The 22,907-nt window shown below is 45.7% G+C and overlaps 1 protein-coding gene across 1 annotated transcript; it reads left to right on the forward strand.

Moving 5' to 3' along the window:
- The first annotated feature begins 4,837 nt into the window (after positions 1-4,837).
- LOC137627081 (uncharacterized) lies at positions 4,838-9,112 on the forward strand. The gene is made up of 3 exons (XM_068358076.1): positions 4,838-5,168; positions 6,740-6,929; positions 7,059-9,112. Exons 1-3 carry the CDS (start codon positions 5,137-5,139, stop codon positions 9,018-9,020), a joined length of 2,184 nt encoding a protein of 727 aa, XP_068214177.1. The 5' UTR covers positions 4,838-5,136; the 3' UTR covers positions 9,021-9,112.
- Positions 9,113-22,907: the final 13,795 nt, after the last annotated feature.

A 22,907-nucleotide genomic window follows, 5' to 3' on the forward strand; every position in this document is an offset into this window, starting at 1 on the left:
TGTTGTGTATCGAGTGATGGGACTTTGTACGTAGTGCCACAGTTCTTAGTTACTATGATCTAACTTTAATGCTTCAGTTGAGCTCCTCTGATGTCAACTGGTCGAGGTCTACTGAATGCAGGAGGTCCTCAAGTTAGACTTTCTGAGATACAAACACAATTGAAATTCTGTAATAAATAGTTGTATATAATTTATTGCAGTAAGCAAAAATACATTTGCAATATGAAACATGACTATTTGTTTATTCTTGCACCTGAAAATCGTAGGCATTTCCTTATTTCCTTTCCTCACTGAGCTATTTTTCCCTGTTGGAGCCCTTGGGCTTATAGCATCTTGCTTTTCCAACTAGGGTTGTAGCTTGGGTAGTAACAATAATAATAACAATAATAATAATAATGTGAGTTAGGTGAAGTCAATTCTAGGACAAAAATGAACAAAATTCAATTTACAAACAGCTTCTTTGAACCCATTAAGTTTGTATGTAAGTTGAGAAATTTCTTATACTACTTTATCTGTTTTCCTCCTCCATCTTAGTACAATTATATGGTTTTCTCCCAGTTGCACTTGGGGCTGAATGCCCCCCCCCCCCCCCCCCCCCAACGCCATTGCTGGGCTATCATCATCTTTGTTTGCATCTTTTCCCACCTTTATGTGAGGTCGATGTTTCTGGCCAGCGTTCTCCATCTACCTCTGTCCCACACTTCATCACCGGTTAATCCATTTGATTGAAGGTCATCCTTGATACAGTTCATTGAGGGGGGCCAAGCCAGCCTCAACTTGGTGCCAGTCCCAAGCCCGGGTAAATGGGGAGGGTTGGCGGCAGGAAAGGCATCCAGCCATGAAAAATTAGCCAGTGAAAATCGCTGGGCTATATAATCAGAATTTTTAAGTCCAACGGACTGCAGTTGTTTTTTTATGTAACTCCTCTTTTTGGTAATAATTCTGACATTTTGAAGACGAGGTTACCAATTTGCATCCTGGACACAATATCTTTAGTAGTGGTAAGCCCCTCTTCTAGGAGAACGTCATTCCAAAGTCAAACTATTGTTCTCTAGTCTTGGGTAGTGATATACACTCAAACTCACTATTGTAGGTTTCCCTATTTCCTTTCCTTACTGGGCTATTTTCCTGTTGAAGCCATTATAGGGCTTATAGCATCCTACTTTTCCTATAAGGTTGTAGCTTAGCTAGAAGTAACAATAATAATTCAAAGGAAAGGGGTTAAACTTCCTTTTTTGAAGAATTTGGATATCCCAATATCCAGAAAATTACATTTCTGGGTCGATCTGTGGCGCCGGGTGAAAAGAGTGAAAAGAGTCCTTCTTATATACCTTTTCTGATAAAACCTTCCAATTATACCAGAGAAAGATAAAAGCATGGAATGCTGAGGTTACAACCCTCGCGCGAGCACCTTTAGGGTGTCGTGTATAAAGCAAAGGCGCGTGAAATCCACTATTCACAGGTTGTCTTCCATTTAGTTAATTCTTTCGTCAAAGGGATGGGCCGATACAAAGGCCCTTGCCAACCACCAGCGCCACACCACCCACGCCACGACGCGAGCGCCACCTGAACTACATCCTTCTTTTTGGACTGATAGAATAGTGTGTAATTTGTGGTGCTCTCGATCGTTTTTAACAGTCATGGATTTATTTTGTCATGTCCGAAGCTCCATCTTCACACATTCCAATGTTAAGTACCATAGTTTGTTTTGACAGTTTTTTATTGTACCGGGCTTTTGTTTTATATCCAGTATAGTCTGTTTTATTATTCCCGTCTGGCCTTTCATGGCGGCCATTGTTGGTTCACTTGTTTGGGAATTCATCTTTTCTGCCCGTTTAGTACTCTGTCACTTAGGTTCTTGGTTAAGTCCCTGGCCTTATGCCTTTAGAACCGTTATTATTTTTATTTTTTTGTGTATTTATGCTCATGGTACTTTTTGCTAGTAAGTCCAGCCTACGAACGAGATAGCGATTTAGCTTTGTTTTTGTTTAGTAACCGCCCGAGGCGTTCGTCACTCGACTGTGCTATTTATTTAAAGTTTTAGCAGATGCTATTCTTCGATTGTAGTGTTATATGGATGTACATTTTTATTTTATATGTTTATAATAGTGTTGTGTGATTTTTAGTCCTGTTTTTGTGTCCAAGAGAGCGAGAGATTGGGGTCCCCGTTTTCTGTTCGCAGTCACGAGTTACCCCTTTATCTCGTTTTCTTTCTTTGCTCTGGTGGTTGAGCGGATTTCCCGTTTTCCGTTTTGTGCGTTCAACGGGTTCTCCCTCCCTCACCTCTCCCCCTCGGGGTGGATGATAACTTACGAGTTATTTATTTTTCGTGACTTTTCAATTGTTAGCGTTATTTTGGTCCGTGTTCGTCCTCTCCCCGTTACGGCTCGGGAGTAGTTTATGAACGTTTTCCACTCCGCCTTGAGTTCTACTCCGGCTTGAGGGATTCTCAATGACTTTCGTTCTATTGTTATATTTATATATTGTTTACTACATGGGACGGGCTTCATATTGTTTAGATACGACCCTCCGGTGGCCCTTACTGCGGTCTCAGGCCACGGCCATATCCACAATAGCCATTGTTATTACAATTGTGTTTTTATTCACAATAATTATTCAGGACCTTTCTTCTCCCTCCGGCCTCACCGGAGTTTGTAAATACGCTTTGCTATGATCTAAGCCTTAGCCCTTAGCTGCGGCTTGGCTTTTATATCTTCACAATTGAATTATTAGCCACAATTGAGTTATTCAGAGTATCTCATTATCCTCCGGCGTCACCGGAGGTCGCCCATACACTTCACACTTATATTTGCCTTGCCTTTGGCTAAGACGGCATTATTCAGGACATCTCATTACGCTCCGGCTTCACCGGAGGTCGCCCATACACTTAACACTTATATTTGCCTTGCCTTTAGCTAAGGCTGGTGTTTATATTTATTTTAAGGGCATGTCACTGCTTCCCCGACCCTCGCAGGTCGGCAGATTGCTTTAAGTTATTTATCCTTATGTCATTATCAGACATTAGGTAAATTACAAATATACAAACATTTGGATATTATAGTGCCAACAATGGTTTTGGCCGAATAGCGATTTAAACGTTTGCGATTTAGTCTGTTAGTTTGTACTCGCCCCAGGAAGGCTCGATTTAGACTATATCCTTATTTATTGGTTAAGTTGTCGTTATTCTTCGTTTTTGGTTATTACAATGACTAAAAATTAAAAAGAAAAAGGAAAAATAAAAATAAAATAAAAACAATCAGTTTTATTTTACTTTCCTTATATTGTTGTGTGATGTTAGCTTTTATTATGTAACCTTGAGAGTGAGAACATAGGGTGCTCGTTTATTAGCTCGAGTAAGGGAGGTGATTTTCCCGTTCTCCGTTTTTATACGTTCACGAGTTATTCAGGCCTCCTCTTATTATCAGAGTTGATGATAGTACGTTTAATGTTATACACGTTTTATTGATGTGGTTACTGTTAATATAGCTAACACTATTAGTAGGAACGTTGGTATATGAGTCATTAATTGGGTTCGATTTATACCGACACCCTTAGCTCCGCCTTGAGTTATGTTTAGCTCCGCCTTGAGTTATGTTTAGCTCCGCCTTGAGTTATACGCCGCTATAATGGATACTCATTGGGTGAGAACTAGTCAGATATTTGGAGTGCAACGGTGAAATCCGGCACTCAGACTCCGGCTGAGACCTTTTTGCACACGAACCTTTGTCATGTTTGATCTCAATTACACCTTTCCGGCCCCTTTTTTCATCGAATCTCCGGCTACGCTGGAGATAACTCAAACATTCATTGAGGTTAATGTTATCGTACCGGTGACGGTCACGATCTCACGGGGACTAGCCTTTGCTACCGGATCTCCCATACAAACAGAGATCAAGCAGACGTCCAGAACCGGAGTTAACAATGTGATACCGATGAGGATTTCACAGTTTCATTATTACGGTTTCTTTTTCATCGAATCTCCGGCTTAACCGGATATCGTACAGGCGATCAGCATTGAGGTTAATATTAGATTGCCTCTGGTTCACGTTGTCACTATGACGGACCTTTGTTTGTACCGGGGATGGTTACCGGAGATCCGGTACAGTCGGAGGTCACTCAGACCACGGGTGGCCAATCTTTTGTTTTACCTGTAAAAAAAAAAAAAAAAAAAAAAAAAAAATTATTATTTATGAACGTAACTATGCCTATATTTATGCATGTATTTAATTCTAACTATGTATAAATATGGATAAATATCCATACAACATCGTGTTCAAATAGAATTAAATTAATTATGCCTATATTTATGCATGTATTTAATTCTAACTATGTATAAATATGGATAAATATCCATACAACATCGTGTTCAAATAGAATTAAATTAATTATGCCTATATTTATGCATGTATTTAATTCTAACTATGTATAAATATGGATAAATATCCATACAACATCGTGTTCAAATAGAATTAAATTAATTATGCCTATATTTATGCATATTCAATCCTAACTGTCTAAATATGGCTAAATATCCATACAACATAGTGTTCAAATAGAAATACATTAATTATGCCTATATTTATGCATAGTCAATTCTAACTATGTCTAGATATGGATAAATATCCATACAACATAGTGTTCATATAGAAATAAATTTCCACCCAGTGGCGAATGCGCCAACAGTGTCACATTTCATGAATACAAGTGTCGCACTATACCCCAGAAGATAATACATTAAATAACTTGTCTTTAAAATGGCTTTTCTGGGTCGAACCTGTGGCGCCGGGCGAAAAGTCCTTCTTGTATACCTTTTCTGATAAAAACCTTCCAATTATACCAGAGAAAGATAAAAGCATGGAATGCTGAGGTTACAACCCTCGCGCGAGCACCTTTTGGGTGTCGTGTATAAAGCAAAGGCGCGTGAAATCCACTATTCACAGGTTGTCTTCCATTTAGTTAATTCCTTCGCCAAAGGGATGGGCCGATACAGAGGCCCTAGACACATCCCCATCGCCGCACCACCCACGCCACGACGCGAGCGCCATCTGAACTTCATCCTTCTTTTTGGAATTCAAAAGTGTTGAATGTTTTCGTTGTGCTCTCGGTCTTTTTTATCTATCGTGGATTTATTTTGTCATGTCCGAAGCTCCATCTTCACACATTCCAATGTTAAGTACCATAGTTTGTTTTGACAGTATTTTATTGTACCGGGCTTGTGTTTTATATCCAGTATAGTCTGTTTTATTATCCCCGTCTGGCCGTTCATGGCGGCCATTGTTTGTTCACTTGTTGGGGAATTCATCTTTATCTGCCCGTTTAGTACTCTGTCACTTAGGTTCTTGGTTAAGTCCCTGGCCTTATGCCTTTAGAACCGTTATTATTTTTATTTTTATTTTTTTGCTCATGGTACTTTTTGCAAGTAAGTCCAGCCTACGATCGAGATAGCGATTTAGCTTTGTTTTTGTTTAGTAACCGCCCGAGGCGTTCGTCACTCGACTCGGTTAAAGGAACAGTGCTATTTATTTTAAGTTTTAACGGATGCTATTCTTCGATCGTAGTATTATATGGATGTACATTTTTATTTTATACGTTTATAATAGTGTTTTGTGATTTTTAGTCCTGTTTTTGTGTCCAAGAGAGCGAGAGATTGGGGTCCCCGTTTTCTGTTCGCAGTCACGAGTTACCCCTTTCTCTCGTTTTCTTTCTTAGCTCCGGTGGGGGAGCGGATTTCCCGTTTTCCGTTTTGTGCGGTCAGCGGGTTCTCCCTCCCTCACCTCTCCCCCTCTGGGTGGATGATAACTTACGAGTTATTTATTTTTTCGTGACTTTTCAATTGTTAGCGTTATTTTGGTCCGTGTTTCGCCCTCTCCCCGTTACGGCTCGGGAGTAGTTATGAACGTTATCCACTCCGCCTTGAGTTATACTCCGCCACGAGGGATTCTCAATAACTTTCGTTCTATTGTTATATTTATATTGTTTACTACATGGGACGGGCTGCATATTGTTTAGATAAGACCCTCCGGTGGCCCTTACTTCGGTCTCAGGCCACGGCCATATCCACAATAGCCTTTGTTATTACAACTGTGTTGTTATTCACAATAATTATTCAGGACCTTTCTTCTCCCTCCGGCCTCACCGGAGATCGTAAATACGCTTTACTATAATCTAAGCTTTAGTCTTTAGCTACGACTTAGCTTTTTATCTTTCACAATTGAATTATTAGCCACAATTGAATTATTCAGGGCATCTCATTATCCTCCGGCGTCACCGGAGGTCGCCCAAACACTTAACACTTAAAGTTGCCTTAGCTAATTAGCTAAGGCTCTTTTATTCAGGACATTTCATTACGATCCGGCCTCACCGGAGCTCCGGCTTCACCGGAGGTCGCCCATACACTTCACACTTATATTTGCCTTGCCTTTAGCTAAGGCTGGTGTTTGTATTTATTTTAAGGGCATGTCACTGCTTCCCCGACCCTTGGAGGTCGGCGGATTACTTTAAGCTTATTATCCTTATGTCATTAACAGAATTGGGTGCATTACAAATATACAGACAATTGAATTTTAAAGTGCCAACAATGGTATGGGGCAGTATCAACTTAAAGTTAATAGTTAGTTGTTTGGTCAAGGCAATATGGGTGCTTAGGTAATTCAGTGAGTGCCAGAACTCTAAAATAATAGGTTTTTATCCCTTATCAGAGTTTCAAGCATCACCAGACTCATGTCTCCTTTCTTTTACAGAAGGCCCGTTGTACTGCTGAAGGATGCTCTGCCTCGTTCAGCGACCCCGTTGGGCATGACCTCTGCCGGTCTCATGCCCACTGCTCCATTCCCTTTATCCAGGAACCGGGACAGGCCCAATACCCAGTGTGGTTCCCGGATTTGTGCTCGTTCTGTTACGAGTTGTCGTCAGTTCTGCTGAATGATGATGTAAGTGGGTTTTCCCTTTGTTCCTTATTTCTCGTTGGCAGACACTAATATAGACATGAATATGATATACACAGTATATTTAGGAGGGCAAACCCCCTCCTCCATCACTAATCACTGCAAATCTTACAGGCCGATGATGTCTCTCTTCGGTCAGCAAGGGCTACTCTTCGGCCGTGGGTGTCGGGCTTTGGCAGGAATGCCCCGTCTGGCGCTCCCTATCTCCTCGATGGGGATATGGCCTCCCGTCTCTTCCCAGGCTCGACTACTGCTGCAGTCTCTCCTGACCTTGCTGCCCCTTTAATTGAAGAAGTCAGGGCTACCATTTCCGTGGAGGACGAAACCCTCGTACCAATGGACATGGCTGGTCTGGATATAGACGTAGAACCCAGGGACGAGCAGGTAAGTGGTGCCGAGTTGGTGGAAACCCTTTTCTCTCCTACTCCCTCTTCTACCTCTTCCTTTCTAGGTTTTGATAACTCTAAGGCTTCTCCTCGGGATCCCTCTGCCTCCGTACGACCCAAGGTGAAGCCACTTCGAACTTATAAGACTTCAGCTTTGCCAGTATCAACGTCACCGGTCCCCGGACCCTCGACAGCTCCTGATATTCATATTGCTCCTCGTAAAACCACTACTCCTAAGAAGTCTAAGTCTACCAAATCCAAGAAAAAACCAACGGGTGACTTTCAGGTACCCTGGGCTGATCTCCTCCCCATCCAACTGATCAAAGGATTGGTCAGGGATCAAGTTCAACATCACTCTGGTGCAATAACAGAGATTAAGGATATGATGGCTACTCTGATCCGCGCCGGAACTCAGTTCCCTCCCCCTTCTGCCCCAGACGCATCGAAGCTGCCGCCCTTCGATAAAAACAATCCTTGGCGGTTTGCTTTGCATGCTCCATTCGTAGATGGCTCCCTAACTCTGGAGGGCATGGGCACCCGCCCTCTAGAGGACCTGGAGTTCTATCCCCCTGGCCTAGCATTCCCGTTCAATGGTTTTGTACGGTTAAAGGAACATGCATTGGTCCGTATGGACAAGGTACCGAAGGAAACGGTCATATTTCCAAAAGAGCAGGCCCAGGCTATCTGGGCCAGAACACTATCAGAGTGGGGGTGTATTAACTCAAAGCTCACCCCTCACAAGGGTTCCTACACTATTTTTACGACAGCGGCCTCCATCTCTTTGCCGCTCATAGACAAAGTCACAGAGCTGACTATACAGGCCATCAAAGAAGGCTCTTCCATGCCGGCTCTCAAGGAGACGGACCCCACCTCTTTGCTTATTCCGGGTTCCTCGGCAGCCTGGGATGCTGCGGCCTCTACCTTCACGGTGGGGAAACTAGACCCGGACTGTGCCTCTACTCTTTTCTCTGAGAAGCTTCCCAGATTAATAGAGAGTCTTCTCAAAACTGAGTTCGAGACCCGTACTAGACTTGCTAGGTCCCTCCAATCCATCACCTCCATGGAGTCCCTTGCATCTCTTTACCCAGAGGAAACGCTGTTCAGAGTCGCCACAAAGAACCAGCTGCTATCCTACCAAATAGATCTCCATGAATTCTGGTCAGCACGGGTTAGTTGCAGGAAGTTCGTTCTGTCGGAGGCCACCATCAGGCATGAGCCGAACAGACTGATAGCTTCCTCCTGCTGGGGTAAGACCCTCTTCCCTCAGACCGAGGTGGATAAGGTTCTTCAGGACGCAGCGAGGGCAAACCAGAATTTGCAGGTAAGGTGGGGTCTCTCAGCCAAAAAGAGGTTCGAACCCCAGAGACACACATTCTTCAAGAAGAAGCTGAGGTTTAGTCCTTACAAAGCGGCCCGGGGTACCTCGTCCCCACAGCCTTCCGCGGCCTCGACTTCTCGACAACAGGCGCCTCCTCAGCAGGTAGTCTACCTCGCTGCTCCCCCTGGTACACAGCCCAACCCCTCTTGGATGCCCTCACCTGCATACAACCCTGCCTACGAACCCTCCGGTTCCTTTCGTGGATACCAAAGAGGGAGTTCCAGAGGTAGAGGACAGTTCCGCCAACGCGGCGGGCCCAGAGCAAGGGGTTCCCGTGGAGGGAGGGGCCCTAAGTTCACTCCCTCCCAATGATGTGATGCCGGTAGGAGGGAGACTTTATCACTTCCGGGATCATTGGACCTTCAGTCCATGGGCTCACAGCATAATATCAAGGGGCTTGGGTTGGAAATGGTCACAGGGATCCCCTCCTCCACCGGTGACCTTCTTCCAGAGACCCACTCCCATCCTGGAAGAGTACACTGCGGAGTTACTCAAGAAGAGAGCAATCAAGCGGGTTCGATCCCTGAAGTTCCAAGGCCGCCTGTTTACAGTCCCGAAGAAAGACTCGTCGGCGTTGAGGGTAGTTCTGGACTTGTCGAAGCTCAACTCTTACATCCTTTGCGACAAGTTCCGTATGCTGACTATCTCTCAGGTACGGACCTTACTTCCCCGTGGGGCCGTCACCACCTCTATCGATCTTACCGACGCCTATTATCATGTCCCAGTAGCTCGAAACTTCTCTCCTTATCTAGGCTTCCGTCTCGGCAAGAGAGCCTTCGCATTCAAAGTCATGCCCTTCGGTCTCAGCATTGCCCCCAGGGTATTCACGAAACTGGGGGAGACGGTGCTCGAGCAACTCAGACACCAAGGGATACAAATCGTCGCCTATCTGGACGATTGGCTCATTTGGGCCCAGTCGCACCAGGAATGCAAAAGAGCTACGTCGAAGGTACTCCATTTTCTCTCCAAACTGGGCTTCCAAGTCAACCTCCGGAAGTCCCGCCTACAACCATCAAGCCTCTTCGAATGGTTAGGCATCCGTTGGGACCTCTCAAAGCACAAGCTCTCCCTTCCTCCCAAGAAGGTGAGGGAGATAGCTTCCAAGGTCAGGAACTTTCTCAAACACAAACAGGTGTCCAGAAGAGCTTTAGAACGAGTCCTCGGCCTACTCCAGTTTGCCTCACTGACCGATCTCCTATTAAAAGCCAAACTCAAAGACATCAATCGAGTTTGGAGAAAGAGGGCGACAATACCTTTAAGAGACAAGACCTCGAAGATCCCCTCTGTCTTGAAAATGAGACTACGACCATGGTCCGATCGGAGGAACCTCTCCAAGTCAGTTCCTCTACAGTTCCCCTCTCCACAAGTGACAATTCATACCGACGCGTCTCTGAGTGGTTGGGGGGGTTACTCCCAACATCAGATGTGTCAGGGCTCTTGGTCACCCGCCATGAGACAGTTCCATATCAATGTTCTCGAAGCCATGGCGGTGTTCTTGACCCTGAAGAGAATCTCCCCTCCGAGGTCGACCCACATCAGAGTAGTCTCAGACAGTACGGCCGTAGTCCACTGCCTCAACAGGGGGGGGTCCAAATCACCCAACCTGAATCAGATCCTAGTCACTATCTTCACCTTGGCAGCCGACAAAGACTGGTTCCTGTCAGCAACTCACCTAGCAGGAGTCCAGAATGTGATAGCAGACGCATTATCCAGGACGAGCCCACTGGAATCGGAGTGGTCCCTGGACATGCACTCCTTCCGGTGGATACTCAGGCTGGTTCCAGGTCTCCAGGTAGATCTATTCGCGACCCGACTCAATCACAAACTCCCGTGTTATGTGACACCGAACCTGGACCCTCAGGCTTATGCCATGGACGCATTAACCCTGGATTGGAACCATTGGCAGAAGATCTTCTTATTCCCTCCAGTGAATCTTCTACTGAAAGTCTTGCACAAACTCCGCTCCTTCAACGGGGTAGTAGCTTTAGTGGCACCTCACTGGCCAAAGAGCAGTTGGTTTCCTCTCCTCCTCGAGTTGAAACTCCGTCCCTTCCGGATCCCATTCCCCAAACTGACCCAGGTGGTCCAAACACGGACTGTGTCAGATTCCTCAAGGATAGCCAAAACCCTAACTTTGTGGATTTCATGAAGTTTGCGGCACGTAGGGACGCAAACATCGACCCAGATAATGTCCTCTTTATAGAATCAGACAAAAGGGACTCAACGATTCGCCAATATGATTCGGCGGTTAAGAAACTAGCGGATTTCTTAAGGACTTCAGACCATTCGGTTATGACTCCTAATTTAGCCATCTCCTTCTTTAGGTCCATTTTTGACAAAGGCCTAGCAGCTAGCACTATAACCACCATTAAGTCAGCTCTGAGGAAAGTCTTCCTGGTTGGGTTTAACATTAACCTGGCGGAGTCTTATTTCTCATCTATTCCAAAAGCATGTGCTAGGCTTCGACCTTCGGTCCGTCCTCAAAAGGTCTCTTGGTCTCTAAATGATGTCCTCAAACTGGCCTCCGACACGGACAACGAATCCTGCTCTTATATCACTCTTCTTAGGAAGACTTTATTTCTAACAGCTTTGGCCTCGGGTTCCAGAATCTCAGAACTAGCAGCTCTCTCACGAAACTCAGAGAACATGGATTTCCTCCCTTCAGGTGAGGTACTTCTTTCACCAGACAGGGCGTTCCTAGCTAAGAACGAGGACCCCCAAAATAGGTGGTCCCCTTGGAAGATTATTCCTCTTCTCCAAGATACTTCTCTATGTCCGGTCACCACTCTCAGGGCCTTTTTAGCCAGGACTGCTACCCAATCGTCTGGCCCCTTGTTTATCAGAGAACAAGGAGGTACCATTTCCATACGTGGCATTAGGCAACAGATCCTATACTTCATTAAACAAGCCAATCCGGGTTCATTTCCCCATGCTCATGATATCCGATCGATAGCTACCTCCATCAACTATTTCCAGAATATGGACTTTGATAACCTTAAGAAGTACACGGGTTGGAAATCTCCTATGGTCTTCAAACGCCACTATCTAAAGAACTTACAGGCTCTTAAATATCCAACGGTTGCAGCTGGGAGCCTTATCTCTCCCCATTGATCTTTTGTTCTTCCTTTCATCCATCTCTTCTCTTCTCCCTCCTACCCGCCACTCGCACCACGACGCCGCTTCCTTGGTGGTTCGTTAGCCCTAAGTGTATTACATATTACAGTAGGTTAATATGATTGTAACTATTATTGTTTTCCCTTGTTATTAAGTTGGGATATTCTTAGCCATGTCAGTTTTGTTGCATGTTTTCCTCTGATACTCAGAGGTTTCCTTGTTATCACTATGCCCTGTGGCTAGTTTATATTTTATGCCTACTTACCTGAATTATATATGATTTTCTTTACATGGTGTTGTTTCTCTCCCCTTATTAAATTAGTAGTTATTGATGGGCTTGGAAGGCATTCTCTGGTACATTTTCGCCCGGCGCCACAGGTTCGACCCAGAAAAGGGATTTTGACGAAGGAAAAATCTATTTCTGGGGAGAGACCTGTGGCGCCCGGCGAAACCCTTCCCCTTATTTTACACGATCCCACCCTTTCCTTTCCAAGCCATCATGGTCAATACAGAAGGATGTTGTTCAGATGGCGCTCGCGTCGTGGCGTGGGTGGTGCGGCGATGGGGATGTGTCTAGGGCCTCTGTATCGGCCCATCCCTTTGGCGAAGGAATTAACTAAATGGAAGACAACCTGTGAATAGTGGATTTCACGCGCCTTTGCTTTATACACGACACCCAAAAGGTGCTCGCGCGAGGGTTGTAACCTCAGCATTCCATGCTTTTATCTTTCTCTGGTATAATTGGAAGGTTTTTATCAGAAAAGGTATACAAGAAGGACTTTTCGCCGGGCGCCACAGGTCTCTCCCCAGAAATAGATTTTTCCTTCGTCAAAATCCCTTTTTAAGAGTATACAGCTGATCCCAGCCTGTGAATAGGATCGCTAACCAAAGTTCAAGGAACATCCAGACTCATGTCCCCTTTGTGTTACAGAAGGTTCGCCTGCATGGTTCCCATCAGGATGATGATGATTCTCTCTGGCCTGCAAAGAGAGGCTCTCCACCCTTGGGTATCGAAGTTGGGAAGGAATGCTCCATCTAGAGGTCCCTATCTCCTCGGAGTGTCCTCTCTAAGGTTGGACAACGACCCCATGGACGGGCAGGTATGTGGGGATGAGTTTTGAGCCTTCAGCTTTGCAATTACCTACGTCACCGACCTAGGACCATTAAAGGATCCTAATGTTCATGTTACCCTGCATAGACTGTGACGGCTAAAAGCAACACATTCTAAGGAAATCCAAGGGGCTATGACGAGCTCTAAGGTAGGGTGGTGAGTCAGTGCCGTTCAGGAACTCGGATATAGGTGGTACCATAAATCTGGAGGGCATAGACGTCCTCCCTCTGGGGGACCTAGATTTTACTCCCAGGTACTAGAATTCCCATTCAACGGATTCGTTCGATTGAAAGAGATTGCCTTGGTTAGCTTAGACAAGGTACCGAAGGTAACGGTATTATTTCCTAAAGGGCAGGCCCGATCTGTCTGGACCAGGATGTTGTCAGCCTGGGGGGTACGATAATTCCAGGCTCTGCCCTTCCAGTTCGACCTACACGTTTGTTGGTCTGATCGGGTCAGTTGTGGGAAGTACGTTCTGTCTGAGACCTCTATCAGACAGGAATTGATAGTCGGTTTCCCACTCGTCATCACAGCCTTCCTCTGGTTCGACGATTTTGTATCTGACCCCCCATCATCAGGTGGTCTACCTCACTGATTCCCCAGGTACACAGTCCAACTCCGTTGGGATGTTTTGCCTGCATGCAGCCCTAGATCCGAACCCTCAGGCTCCTTTCATGGACACCAGAGAGGAAGCTACAGGAGTAGAAGACAGTCCCGACATCAAGGCGGACCTAGGAAAAAGGGGGCTCGGAGAAGGGAAGGACCTAGATTCACTCCCTCACAACGCGGTGGTCCTGGTAGAGGGAAGACTATACCACTTTCGTGACCATTGGACTCGGTCTGTGGGATCATAGCATAGTCTCTAACGGTTTGAGATGAAAATGGCCTCAAGGTCCTCCTCCTCCGCCAGTGACCTTCTCCCAGAAATACACTCCCGTCCTGAAAGAGTACACCACAGGGTTACTCAAGAAAAAGCAATCAAACGACTATCTCTTAGGTATGGACCTTACTTCCCCGTGGGACCGTCACCACCTCTGTCGATCTTACCGACCGCTATTAGCTTGCGCCTATAGCTCGAAACTTCTCTTCTTATCTGGGTTTCCACCTAAGCAGGAAAGCCTTTGTGTTCAAGACATACCCTTCGGCCTCAACATTGATCCCAGGATATTCACGAAACTGGGAGAGGCAGTGTTAGAACAACTCAGGAACCAAGAGATACTGATCATTGCTTATCTGGCCGGTTGGCTCATTTGGGCCCGGCCGGCCATAGAAGGTAACAGAGCTACGAAGGAATTTCTTCGATCGCTCGACAACCTGTGATTTCGGGTCAATCTCCATAAGTCTCGCCTGCGACCATCAGGCCACTTAGAATGGTTAGCCATTCAGTGGGACCTTTCGAAGCACACGTTGTCTCTCCCTTCCAAAAGTAAGAGGAATAGGTTCCAAGATCAAGAATTTCTCAAGCACAAACAGGTGTCCAAAGAGCCTAGAAAGTATCCTCGGCCTTTCCCAATTCACTTCAGTAACAGATCTCCTAATAAAAGCCAAACTCAAGACATCAATCGATTTTGGAGAAAGAGAGCTACAGTACCTATAAGAAGACAAGGTCTCGAAGATCCCCTCTGTCGGGAAAATGAGACTACGCCCATGGTCCGAACCGAAGAACCTCTCCAAAGCGGTTCCTCTACAATTCCCACCTCCACAAGTGACATTCCATTCAGCCGTGTCTCTAAGTGGATAGGGGGATTTCTCCGAACATCAGATGTTTCAGGTTCTTGGTCACTAGCCATGAAACAGTCCCATATCAATGTTCTCGAAGCCATGGCAGTGTTCTAGACCCTGAAGAGAGAGACTCCTCCGAGGTCGACCCACATCAGAGTAGTGTCAGACAGCACAGACGAGGTACACTACGGAAACAGGGGAGGATCCAAGTCACCCAACCTGAATCAGATCCTGGTCACTTTCTTCGCCTGGGCAACAGAAAAGAACTGGTTCCTGTCAGCACCTCACCTAGCGGGAGGCCAGGATGTGAGAACGGGCTCACTATCCAGGACGAGTTCCCTGGAGTCAGAATTTCACTCCGGTGGATACTCAGGTTCGTTCCAGGCATCCAGGTAGATCTATTCACATCTCAGATCAATCACAAACTTCCTTGTTATGTGACCCCAATCCTGGACCCTCGGGCTCATGCCATGGACGCATTACCCCGGGATTGGAATCATTAGAGGAAGATTTCCCTATCTCTCCCAGTGAATCTTCTAAAAACTTTAACACCGACTGCGCTCCTTCCGGGGCGCAGTGGTTTTAGTACCACCTCACTGCCCAAGAACAGTTGGTTTCCTCTCCTCCTCGAGTGGAAACTCCGTCCCATCCGGATTCCGTTCCTCAAACTGACCCGAGTATTCCAAACTCACTCTGTCAGATTACTCAAGGATGTCCAAAACCCTAACTTTGTGGACTACAGGAAGTTGGCAGCTCGTAGAGACTCGAACATTGAACCGGAAAACGATTTCTTACTCGAATCAGTCAAAAGGGACTCGACAATTCGCCAATATGATTCGGCCGTTAACCCCCAAAATAGGTGGTCCCCTTGGAAAGTTATTCCTCTTCTCCAAGATACTTTTCTATGTCCGGTCACCACTCTCAGGGCCTTTTTAGCCACGACTGCTACCCGATCGTCTGGCCCCTTGTTTATCAGGGAACAAGGAGGTACCATTCCCATACGTGGTATTAGGCTATAGATCCTATACTTCGTTTGACAAGCCAATCCGGGATCATTTCCCCCAGAAGATGGACTTTGATGACCTTATAAAGTTCACGGGTTGGGAATCTCCTATGGTCTTCAAACGCCACTATCTAATGAACTTACAGGCTCTTAAATACCCAACAGTTGCAGCTGGGAGCCGTATCTCTCCCCAGTGATCTTTTGTTCTTCCTTTCATCCATCTCTTTTCTTCTCCCTCCTACCCGCCACTCGCACCACGACGCCGCTTCCTTGGTGGTTCGTTAGCCCTAAGTTTATTACATATTAGGTTATGTTTGTAACTATTATTGATTAACGTTGTTACAGGGTTGGGATATTCTTAGCCATGTCAGTTTTGTAGCATGTTTCCTCTGATACTCGGAGGCTTCCCTGTTATCATGTTTGTTTACCTTAATTATTTATGATTTTCTTTACATGGTGTTGTTTCTCTCCCCTCTTTAAATTAGTTATTGTTGGGCTTGGAAGGCATTCTCTGGTACATTTTCACCCGGCGCCACAGATCGACCCAGAAAAGGGATTTTGACGAAGGAAAAATCTATTTCTGGGGAGAGACCTGTGGCGCCCGGTGAAACCCTTCCCCTTTATTTTACACAATCCCACCCTTTCCTTTCCAAGCCATCATGGCCATACAGAAGGATGTTGTTCAGGTGGCGCTCGCGTCGTGGCGTGGGTGGTGTGGCGCTGGTGGTTGGCAAGGGCCTTTGTATCGGCCCATCCCTTTGACGAAGGAATTAACTAAATGGAAGACAACCTGTGAATAGTGGATTTCACGCGCCTTTGCTTTATACACGACACCCTAAAGGTGCTCGCGCGAGGGTTGAAACCTCAGCATTCCATGCTTTTATCTTTCTCTGGTATAATTGGAAGGTTTTATCAGAAAAGGTATATAAGAAGGACTCTTTTCACTCTTTTCACCGGGCGCCACAGGTCTCTCCCCAGAAATAGATTTTTCCTTCGTCAAAATCCCTTTAATGAACAAATAACATCAGCTTGATCTCACGTTTCATCTCTACACCTTTTACTGCTTTTTTGTTTTGTTCCTGTTTTATACCTGAAATAAAAGGCAAGGTGTATTCTGTGTTGGAGGAAGCCAGTACTACATTATTTTCTTTTGATACTTTAAATACTATTCCTCTTTTAGAAGAAAACAAACCAGTGTTTTTTTAACTTCTCAATTATTTCCCTCCCACCATCTAAGGCGATGTGGTAGATTAAAGGTTACTCGTGAATGACAGAGGCAAGGGTCGGTAACAATGCCCTGAAGACATACCTTTTAGCCATATGATCAGTGCCTAAGCCCCCCTCTCCACCCAAGTTAGGACATAGCATTTCCAGATAATGGCTGCTGGTGACTCAGCCGGTAGACCTATAGGCTCCCCCAAACCCTTAATTCTTGGCTAACAAGGATGGTGAGGTTGCAGACAAGAAATAATAGAGCTTCAGTGGGTCCCAAACCCCAGTTCAACAGATTGATAGACAGTGACATTTCTGATAGGCTATCACAACCCACATGGTTAATTAAAATAAGCCTTTTTTTAAAAGGCCTCTCATGAATGGCAGAGGCAAGGAACAGTAAAATTGCCATGCAGACTTTATGTATATACATGTGATTAATGCCCAGACCTCCTCTCTATTGGACCAGGCAGGGCCAGGCAATGGCTGCTGATGAGCAAGTAGACCTATAGGTTCCCCTAAATTCTCTAACCTAAGTTCAAAGGGATGGCGAGGTCGTAGACACTAAAGTAACTAACGAGGTTTGACTGGAACTTGAGCCCCAGTCAGGGATGTTATTCATTAGGCCACCACAACCCTTTAGTACAAATCAGACTGAACCATTTGAACTTAGCATTGGTAGTCAAATAGCAGTCACCTTTTTATATTAGGATGGCTCCTGAAGATATTTTAGTTAACTTTAACTTGTCTCTCTGATATCTTTTGTGTTTTTTTAGACTTGAAATAAAAAAAAAGTTTCACAATTGAAAGAAGTGACGGTAGCCTATCTGGATTTGATAGCAATTAGGTTCCTGTAACTAAAGAGATGAAAGATACTGCATTATTTACAGGTACGGAATAGGGAAGATACAAAAGTTATTGTATTTGTGGGGTTATTTTTATTTATTACTGTATTAGGATTATAATTTGCTGGTACTGTATAGTTTAATTTTTTGTTGTATTTTAAAAGCCAGACGTTATGGTAATTGCTGCATTGATTGTAGCCAATGATAGCATGTTTGCTGGAATGGAAGGTAGGGGCAAATAAGGTGGTTTTGCATTTTAAGGTGTTTTTTAATATTTTCATTTTATTATGACAATTCTGTTCATGCTATAAAATAGCTTTGTGGCATCCTTACCCTCTCTGGCTCATGGAAGGATGGTGCGTTTGGAAAAAAATAAATTCTATGTATTATATGTTTAGATTTAAGAGAGAGATTATTTTTTTAATGATTTTTACCGTTCAAATTTTTTGTCATGCCAATACTGAAATTTACTTTATTTCTTGAATATTTTCCTTATTAATTCAAACTTATTGGATTTAATTGTACAAAATGCATCCCATAATAGAGATGAAATTGTATTATAGAAAAAAGTCGTCAGTCTGTTGCTGTTGTCTCTAGAAAGTAGTCGTGTTCTAGCATTTGTCCAAATTGAATAACTTTAGATTTTATGAAAGGCAAACCTGTGGTGTTTGCTTTAGTGAAACAGGTGCTTTGAAATTGTGTTTGATATTGTTTTGATACATAATGGTAGTGTGAGTCCTATTTAGAAAATATGTTCATAGAGCTGTCCATCTCATTGTGCAAATTAAGGTCTTCCACCTAGGTAGAGTTGGTTGCTGTCAAGTAAGTGTGTGACCTGTTATTATTGTCTTCCTCACTCTTAAAAGTAGCATTAGTAGTTTCCTTCTAAAGGCAATACAAACCTTTGACCTTTTTGAAAAGAATACGACTTTTGGCGAAGCTGGATTGCCTGTTTAAGAACGATGTAGCATTAACTTTCACTTTGACTTCAGCGCTTTGTCGGGTGCCGTTGGTCTCACTCGTTTGGCATGCAAGTTTTTGACGACTGGCGACATCAGCCATATTGCAATGACTGTTTGGTACCCTTGACAATGCGGCATTTGTTGACCGAATGTCCCACTCTTGGGTACCTGAGAAATAGAGGCTCGAGGTAGGGATAGCAGGTTTGTCCTTATCAAGATTCTTGGGCCGAATGGTTCCTAGAATATTAGGGGCATGTTTCGATTTTTTTCAGAAGCAGGTCTTCTGAAAACGACTTGACTTTTGTATTGGCCTGTTTATTTTTATGGTCTTAAATTGAATTTCCTTTTATAATTTATTAGAGATCATATTGATGTCTGTGGGATCCGTGTACGATATGTTTTCCCGCGCAGTTATAAAGACGTGCGGAGCCTATTGCAGGCCCTTGTAATCTGGGTATCTGATTATTAAACAATGAATCATCATCGACTCTTCTTCCTCAACCCCAAGATGGCGCAGTGAGATATGAACCTACGCCTGTGGAGCGTAGATCAGGATGGCACCACCTATTAGACCTCGTCTTGCAACGCCCTCCAGGAGGGCCATCGCAACTCCGTCACTTCGTCAGGCCCGCGACACCATTATCTCCCAGCAACAAGCTATCATTGCACTGCAAACCCAGGTGGCTAACCTGCCGGTAGCCAGAGTGCCACGTGTGTCCAATGCTTCAGCTCCTGAGAAGTGTGATGTGGAAATGTCTTCAGCGGCGTTCAGGACATGGAGGCGGTCTATGGAGTGCTGGATACACCTGAACAGGTGGCCTAGTTTGGAGGCCGTCATGCACATCCGTCTTCTGTGTGTGCCAGCTCTACAGAGAGCTTTAGATGCAAAGTTCTCAGCGGCCCAATGGTCATGTGTGAGCCCCAAGGAGGCATTAGATAGCGTTGAAAAGCTAGTACTACGGTCATCCAACCAAGCAGTGCTATGGAGCGAATTCTTTAATGATGTTCAGGCCACGGATGAGCCTATCAATGTGTATTTTCAAAGGTGTTCTCAGTTAGCTCTAGATTGCAAGTTCGAGTGCCCACAGTGTAATTCCGATCTGTCTGAATATATGCTATTGCGTAAAGTGATGGTAGGGTTGAATAATTTAGTGCTTAAAAGAGAAATTTTTCAAAGTTATCATAGGTATGATAGCGTAGACGCCCTCAGGGCACAGTGCATAGCATTTGAAGCTGCGGTTAGGGATGTAGGTGAGAGCGGGAAAATTTCCCGCCAAATTTCAAGTTATCCGCCAGTCGAGGCAGCCAATGTCACGGAGGAGGGGGAGTGTGCAGCCGCCACTATCCACCGTGCTGTGCATCGTACGCCGCCAACGAGGTGCGGCAACTGTGGCAGTTCGCACTCCGATAAGAATTCGTGTTTGGCCAAAGGTGTTACTTGTTATAATTGCCAGAAAGTGGGGCATTTGAAGAAATGCTGTAGGGGCAAACGTAAGGTCCTGCCAGAAGTATCTAGTGCTGTAGTGATTGCATCTACCGCCGTTGCGGGACAACCGTTATTGAATGTATCAGTGTCAGTGCCGGGGGGGAGGGAGTGTGTACCCACCACCGCCGTTGCCGATACGGGGGCCCAGGTTTGCGTCGCTGGCAGCGAGCTGTTGCAGCTGCTGCACCTCGACCCCGCGAAAGTTGAAAAGCAGCAGACGCTGAGAGATGTTGCAGGCATTCGTTTGAAGTGTTTAGGGGCAACTAAGTGTCGTGTATCATTAAATGGTCGATCCTCTATGCAGGAGATTTTCTTCGTGAATTCTGCAACAAATTTATACTTGTCATTGTCAATGTGTAAAGAGTTGGGTCTAGTCCCAGCTACGTTCCCCTATCATCTCGCCAGTGTTGCCACCGTTGATACAGTAGAGGAGGTGGATCTCTCACGTCCGACAGTGTTACCATTCCCCCCGCTGGAAGAAAACGTTCCCTTACTTCAAGATTGGCTACTCCAACGTTTTTCGGCGACAACCTTCAACACCTCCAAGTCACCCCTCCCAGTTATGGAGGGCCCACCCCACCGCATCCACCTCGTCACCGGGGCCATACCCTATGCTTGCCACACACCTGCAGCGGTCCCAAAGCACTGGGAAGATGAAGTCAAGGCTCAGCTGGAGGAGGACGTACGTAGGGGCATCATCCAGCCAGTACCACCGGGGGAGGCCACAGAGTGGTGCGCCAGAATGGTAGTAGTGGCCAAAAAGGATGGCCACCCGAGGAGGACAGTGGATTATCAGCGCTTAAATGCATGTTGCAAGAGGGAAACGCACCATACACCAGCACCCTTTGATATAGTATCTGGTGTACCTGTTCGAAGCTATAAGACTGTTGCAGATGCGTTCTGGGGTTTCCACCAGGTGGAGTTGGATGAGGACAGCCGAAGACTGACAACTTTCATAACCCCATGGGGCAGGTACCAGTATCGTCGCACCCCGATGGGCCACTGTGCAGCTTCCGATGCCTACACTCGACGGTTTGATGACGCAATTATGGATATTCCTCGCAAGTACAAGTGTGTAGACGACACCCTTCTGCATGACATAAGTGTTGAGGGAGCCTTTTGGCACACCTTTGATTTCCTGGCTACCTGCGCGAAGAAAGGCATTACCCTAAAACCAGAAAAGTTCTCATTTTGTAGGAGAGAGGCTACCTTTGTTGGTTTTCACCTGGGGTGGGACTCGTATGAGCCTACAAGTGAAAGGTTGGCTGCCATAAGAGACTTTCCCATGCCAGCCCAACCATCAGTTACGGATATCAGATCCTGGTATGGTTTCGTCAACCAGCTGGCACCCTTTTTGGCCACCGCGCCCCTCATGGAGCCCTTCCGGGAACTACTGAAGAAATCTACAGGAAAGAAGGTATATTGGGACGAACAACTACAACACAAGTTCCGACAGGCTCAAGATATTATTTGTCGGCTGGCAAAGGATGGACTACGGTATTACGACAAGACTAGGCCTACAGCAGTAATCACAGATTGGAGTAGGGAAGGTATAGGTTTCGTTGTCCTGCAACAGTACTGTGGTTGTACCTCCCTAGAGACCCCTTTTTGTTGCAAAGGGGGTTGGCGGCTGGCTCTGTGTGGGAGTCGTCACCTGTCTGCTGCCGAATCCGGATACGCAGCAGTGGAAGGAGAAGCTTTGGCAGTGGCCTGGTGTCTACGGAAAGCAAGATTGTTTCTGTTGGGATGCCCCTCCCTCATTATCGTAACAGACCACCGCCCACTAGTGAAGCTTTTGGGGGATAGGGCCCTCACAGATGTGGTGAACCCAAGGTTATTCCGCCTTAAAGAAAAGACTCTGCAATATAAGTTCACAATAAAGTACCTGCCAGGAAAGTGGAATTCAGCAGCCGATTTTCTATCTCGGTACCCCTCCCTAACGGCAGTCCCAGATAAGGAGGACACCATACAAGAAGAAGATATCTCCGCGGCGGTAGCAGCAGCAACAGTAGCTGTATTGAGCCAAGATGACGGTATTACAATGGACGAAGAGATGGTCATGGACGCAGCAAATAATGATCCCGTATACCAGTTGTTGCTCGCAAGAGTCCGTGCTGGGGACTGGCCTAAGCAAAAATCCCAAGAACTACAGTGTCTTCGACCCTTCTACAGCGTAAGGGACAGGTTGGCTGCTGCACAAAGTATGGTGACATATACCCATGAGGAGGGGGCAGTGAGATTAGTGATACCTGACTCATTACGTAATAAAGTAGCAAGGAACCTGCATGCCAGCCATCAAGGGCTAGATTCGATGTTACGTCGTGCAAGAGCAACCGTGTATTGGCCTGGAATAGCAGGCGACTTGGAACAATGCCGAGCTTCCTGTGATGTCTGCAACCTGCACACGCCCTCTTCACCGCCAGAAGCCATGATTGTTACCCCTCCCCCTGAGTACCCCTTCCAGCAGACGGTGGCTGATCTCTTTCAACTCGAAGGACAAGTTTATTTGGCCTACGCTGACAGACTGACGGGTTGGCTAGAAATAGCGCATTTCCCCAAGGGAACTGGTTCCAACAAAATTATAGCGAAACTACGTGGCTACTTTTCCAGGTGGGGGGCTCCCGAGCAACTCTCCACTGATGGAGGCACTAACTTGGCTAGTGAGGAGATGATGGACTTTCTTAAGAAATGGAGGGTTACCGTCCGCCTTTCATCTGCTCATTATCCGCAGTCAAATGGGAGGG

The sequence above is a fragment of the Palaemon carinicauda genome, chromosome 34 (assembly GCF_036898095.1).
Source record: "Palaemon carinicauda isolate YSFRI2023 chromosome 34, ASM3689809v2, whole genome shotgun sequence".
NCBI classification, from domain to species: Eukaryota; Metazoa; Arthropoda; class Malacostraca; order Decapoda; family Palaemonidae; genus Palaemon; species Palaemon carinicauda.